General features: G+C 62.8%; 1 protein-coding gene across 2 annotated transcripts in view; it reads right to left on the bottom strand.

The window, feature by feature from the left end:
* Positions 1 to 6: 6 nt before the first annotated feature.
* ERFL (ETS repressor factor like) overlaps positions 7 to 5,570 on the bottom strand; it is an 18,368-nt gene continuing 12,804 nt past the window's right edge. The window contains exons 2-6 of one of the 2 annotated variants that reach the window (XM_011230696.3): positions 4,921 to 5,011; positions 1,917 to 2,151; positions 1,382 to 1,577; positions 1,145 to 1,262; positions 7 to 754 (exon numbers count right to left, since the gene is read on the bottom strand). In XM_011230696.3, coding sequence (XP_011228998.2) covers positions 306 to 754; positions 1,145 to 1,262; positions 1,382 to 1,577; positions 1,917 to 2,151; positions 4,921 to 4,987 — 1,065 coding nt within the window. In that variant the 5' untranslated portion in view covers positions 4,988 to 5,011 and the 3' untranslated portion in view covers positions 7 to 305. Of the gene's footprint in view, positions 755 to 1,144; positions 1,263 to 1,381; positions 1,578 to 1,916; positions 2,152 to 4,920; positions 5,363 to 5,570 lie in introns of those variants that run through there. The other variant, XM_034638455.1, reaches the window with a different exon arrangement.

The following is a 5,570-nucleotide window of genomic DNA, read 5'->3' as shown; positions in this document are numbered from 1 at the left end:
GGGCAGGAGAGGCTGGGCGCCATATTGCACTTTGGGAGTGGGGCCAGGTGGGGACCCCCCTCAAACTGGAGCCTGGGAAGGAGGCTGGAGGCTATCACATTCCCTCCCCCTCTAGAGGGGGGAGGTGAGACCCCCAACCTGGGGTTAGGGAAGGTGGGCAGCCAGGTGCCTGGTCCTGAAAGGGGTCAAGGGCTGGTCCCTGGCCTCGGGCAGGACATCGAGGGCAGACCCGGCCATGGCAGAGGCTGCTGCACGAGTGGCTGCCCCCATCCTCACCCTGGCAGAACCCTTCACCCCACACCGGTTCAGCTGCTGATCCCCCCTTTGCTCGCCTTGGCCTTGGGAGGCACAGGGAGGCCCTCGTCGCCCTCGCTGTCAGAGCTGCAGCCACTGACGTCTGTGATCTCCAGCTCCGAGTCACTGTCGTCCTTCCCGCCGAGCACAGCCTCTGGACCCCCAGCTCCCGGCAGTGCCAGGCGAGGGGCTGCTGCCAGGCCCGAGGGGCGCTCGGGGCCCAGGCCCTCCCCGGCTGCTGCCAGTAGGGGTGAAGCTGTAGGGCCTCCCCCTGCCCCTGCTGAGGGCAGGTGGCCCAGAGAACTGGCCAGAGGGTTGGGGTAGAAGTGCGGGGGGTACAGAGACGGGGGCAGCTTGGGGAAGGGGCCGGTGAGGTACGGGTTAAAGTTCCAGGGGTAGTCTGGGAAGGCGCGGCTGTAAGGACCCAGCAGGCCGGGGGGCTTGGAATAGCCGGTGGCACCTGGGGAATATGGGGGGGGGCAGTTAGGCTGGGCACACCTCCACCATGGGGAGGGACCCCCTCCCTGTGCCGTCCACCTGGGGTCTGCCCGTTGTCTCTCCCACGCGGCATCTGCCCATTCTCCACCCCCACGTGGTTTCCCCCAGCTCTGCCCTGGTCTTCCCAGTCCTTTGACGCCGTAAAAGCCCTTCTCCCAGCTTGTCCCCACCCCAGTTTCCCTCCTCCCTGCCTCTCCCCAAATCCTCCTGGGGCTTTTAAACACACACAGGCACACACGCAGCCTCACCCTGGGCCTCCTTCCTACATCCTGCTTCTCCCCATCTTTACCCATCCTCTTCCCTCAGGTACGGGCTGCATGCCCCCCACACACCCACGTCAGCAGGCTCTTACCGGAGCCCAGGAATGGGAAAGGGCTGTCCAGACGCAGCTTGTCTGTCTCAGGGGTGAACAGGGGCGCCCGGGCCCCTGGCTCTCCCAGGCGAGGGGCCGAGAACAGGGTCTGCAGGGTCTGGAGAGAGAGGTGAAGGAGGCAGCACTGCTCAGGCTGGCTGCCCCGTCCCCAGGGGCTTGATGGCTGGGGAGGGGACACCAAACACCCAGTTCTGGGACCGCAGTGTCCTAACTCACCTCAGGGCTAAGGGGAGGAGCATCTGGCCCAGGGGTGCCCCCAAAGGGACCAGGGGTCAGCAACAGTGGGGAGCCCGTGGTGGCTGCTGCCACATCCAACAGTGGGTAATTGACAAGCACGACTTTGCTGAAGTTGAACTTGTAGGTGAACCTCTTCCCTTTGGTCTTATGGAGAATCCGCTTGTTGTAGTAGTAGCTGTGGGGAGAGGGAGGAGGAGGGGATGCTGGGGAGGGGCACCGAGGGAGGGAAAGAGGGAGCCCCTGACTCCTGTTAGTGCACAGAGCATAACAGTTTGGGGAAACTGAGGCTCACCGAAGTTCCCTTAACCAAGGTGGCAAGGCAGGGGTGGGGCAGGGGTGGAGCAGGGGCTGGGATCCTGGCTTCCAGCCTTCCTGCTTCCCTCCCACTCACAGGTAATCACAATAGCTACCCCACACAGATCCCTACGCGTTGGGGTCCGAGGCATTCTGCCCCAGGAGACCAAGGGCAAGCTCCCAGGGGGCAGGGGCCCAGCCTCTCCCTGCCCCTCCTCACCGCAGGGCCCGGCTCAGCTTGTCATAATTCATGTGGGGCTTGCACTTGCGGATGCCCCAGAGCCGAGCCACCTCGTCGGGGTCCTTGATGACGAATTCCCCGTAGTCCCCCTGCCAGGCGATGACCCCCTGGTACTCCTCCTTCTGCAGCAGCTCTAGGATAAAGTGCCACAGCTGGATCTGCCTTGAGCCAGGGGACGACTCCGGCTTGTAGGCCCAGTCCGGGAAGGCAAACCCTGGGGACAGGAGACAGGGGAGGGGCCCTGGGTCAGGACGCCAGGTCGGGGGCTCTAGGTCCTGCATGGACTCAGGAACCAGGAGGCATCCGGTCCTCCCCTGAATCCTCCTCTGATGAGCAGCTGCCCAACTTCAGGCATCTTCAGGGACCCAGTTCCTCCTCTCTCTATCCCAGTTGGTGTCCAGGGACCCTGGGGTGGCACCAGTAGCTTCATCCTCTACCCTGGCACAACTCTCCCAATTTCAGCGTCTGGGGGTAGAGCATGGGAGGGTCCGGTTTCCTGCAGCCTTGACTGTGGGGAGGACCGGAGAGGGGGCACCCCCTCCTCATCGATCGCCCTTCTCCCGCTGCCCCCCTCTAGCTCTGCCCCAGCAGGCCTCTCGTCTCTCCTGCTCTCTGGAATACCCCTGTCTTGCTGTCTCCCCTCCTCCCTGGCCCTGTGCCCTGTTCCAACTCTCCCCAAAGCCTCCCACTGACCCCACGCTGGCACAACCAGGCTAGGCCAGTGCGCCTGTGTCTGCCCCTGTCCACGTACTTATACATTTCATGTCCTGTGGCCCCTCCCTGCGTCTGTGCTCCATTGGTCTGAGCACCATGCATCAGCAGATACCTACAGCGTACATGTCACACAGACGTCCGCTCACACTCCAGGGATGCCCGGCAACACCGCGGCACACGGATGCACGAGTGCCACACTCCTGCTGGGGCACAGCGCCTTAAGCACAATGTGCCACCGAGGCAAGCCCGCCGGACACCCAGCCTTGCACATCCGTCCCAACACACAACCACACATCTCGGGCCCCTCCGAACAGACCCACTAGCCACACAGCCACGACAGGAGATGCACAGGACCCGAAAGGCCCAGCTAACACAGTGCGGTGGAGCCGGTGATTGCAGCATCGAGACGTGCGTCAGCCTGACAGGCACACACAGGGAGATGCCATGCCTGTAAAACACCCTCCCAGACCCACAACACACAGGCACCCGCGCTCCGTAAGACCCACAGCTCGCTCTGCGTTACACACCTCACACTCAGAGGGGCGTCCCGCGCGCCGTTGTCCAAATGCGCCAAAAAAGCTGGATGGAAATGGGAGGGTCTTGTCCACCCCTCAGTCTTACCTCCCATCCAGAAGGCCCCAGGCCCTGGGTCCCGCTTCTGTGCTCAATCCTGGGCTACATCTTCTGTCCCCGCCACCCCCCCCCCCGAGACCCCAGGCCCAAGCATGAGAATAGAGGGCAAGCTTAGCCCTAAGGCACTGAGGTGGGGGGAGACATCACCGAGCTGGGGGAGCAGCCACATAACCCACTTGCCCTCTATGACTTCCTAGAATTTCAGGGGTGGGAGGCATGAGCAGCAGGCTCCCATCTGGGCTGCCTGGTGTCAGAGTGGGTGCTAAGGCCTCCCTGCTGGAGGCTCAAAGGCCGGGCAGTTTCCTCCCCCAAAGGAGAATTTCTCTCAACCCCATTTTGGGTCTTTCTTCCTTCAGGTGTCAGGGCTCAATTAACTCACAAGCTCTGGCCCATTCTACACCCGGAACACATCCTAGTGGGGAAGGCACTTGATCACAGACACACCCAAGCGCCCCCAGAGAAGACAGCACACAACTGGCCATACACAAGCCAATCTGGAACCACCATCTGTCCTCAAAAGCACATCCTCAAATATATTGTACCTGCTAAGACATACACACAACCAGAGAGGACCCCCAACCTCAGCCCGCAGGCACGCATTATGACAGCCCCCCAAAGTCAGTCACACTCAGTGACACACAGATGCAAGAAAGCCCCTGACACACACCCCAACACGGAAGCCTGGGGGGCACCCACCCGCACAGCCCAAAGCCCACCAAGTGTATTCTGGACCGTGACACAGCCCAGAAGTAACAGGAGCAGGCTCTTCGCCCCACTGAGGCAGGTACTGACTTGGCGAGCTGGCACGCACCTCCCCCCCGTCCTAAAATATAAGCTTGACATCCTAAAGAAACACGACCCGCCCAGCCCAGACACCCAGGGAGCCCCCTGTGTGTGTGCAAGCAGGCACACCAGCAGACACAAAGACAGATGCTGCACGGACATAGACTCTCCCAGCATGACCCCTTCTCCCAGAAGCACTGAAGTGTGACACAGGGACACACTCTGAGACCCCACGTATAAGCAGGCAAGAGTCCCAGGCTCATGTGCGCACACACATACATACACACACACACACAGCCCATCTGTGGAGCGTGTGACTTGGACTCAAATGCACATCCAAGCCAGTCTTACTGTCCACATCCCCAGCTTTGAGTGTCCACTTCTGAGCAGGCTGTCCTCTCTCCCAGGGCTCCGGCAGGCTGGGCCGTGTCTCCACATCCCCTGCCCAGGCAGTCCCTGTCCATTTGTCCACCTGTGCCTGGTCTGCGCCCCCTCTGGTCCCCGCCCCTGCTCCGTCAGTGCCTGGCCATCTCCAGTCTCCTTGCCTCTCTGCCCGCAGGTCCCGGGCGGGAGCAGGCTGAGCAGTACAGCCGGGACCCAGGGCCTCAGACCCCTGGATCCTGTCCATTTTGGACCCCAATACCTCCCCCACCCTCCGAAGACCCTCACGTCCCAGCAGGCAGGTGGCAGGGACATCTGGCTGTGAAGTTTTAGCCAAGTTTTTCATGAGGGGGGTGCACTCAGGGGACTGTGATGTGAGAGACCGGACAGAGGAGGGAGGACAGGGAGAGGTGCAGAGAGGAGGGGTCGGCTGGCTGGGAAGGGGCGGGAGGTCCGGGCCAGGGCCAATTACCGGGGGTCCAGAGAGCCGGCAGGGCGGGCGGGGCGAAGAGAAGGTCGGAGACGCAGCTACAGTCCATGGTGGAGCCAGCCCTGCAGAGAGGCTGGGACAGACACACGGGACAGGCGGGGGTAGGCAGGAGAGACAGACAGGGGTCAGTGGGGTGGGCGTTCCCCCGGGCCTACCCGTCCTGCCACCCGCCACCCTCTCCACCCACGTCCAGCCGACCCTTCCTCCCAGCCTCTCCTCCCGCAGCCGCCTCCTCGCTCTGTGCTCTGTGCCTCTATCACTACCCACGGCGCCCCCAGCCTCCCTCCCCACTGCTCCCACTCACTCGCACTCACTCACACTCGCTGGCTCGCCACCCGCCCGCCCACACCAGCTCTGCCACCGCCGCCTCTCTGGCCACTCTCGCGCCTGACCTCTCATCCGTCTCTGCGTCTCTGGGTCTCTGTCCCTCTCTCTGGCCATCCCAGANATCCGTCTCTGCGTCTCTGGGTCTCTGTCCCTCTCTCTGGCCATCCCAGATTTGTCTCGCTCTGAACCTCACACCCACCCCATGGCGCTGGGCCCCAGGCTGGCTCGTCCAGCTCTCAAGCAGACGCCAGCTTTCAGAAGCGGCCCACCCGCCCCGCACCGCACCCCGCCCCGCTGCCACAGAC

Source organism: Ailuropoda melanoleuca, chromosome 12 (genome assembly GCF_002007445.2).
Source record: "Ailuropoda melanoleuca isolate Jingjing chromosome 12, ASM200744v2, whole genome shotgun sequence".
NCBI classification, from domain to species: domain Eukaryota; kingdom Metazoa; phylum Chordata; class Mammalia; order Carnivora; family Ursidae; genus Ailuropoda; species Ailuropoda melanoleuca.
Note: the sequence above shows the minus strand (reverse complement) of the source record. Positions and strands in the feature narration are given on the sequence as shown.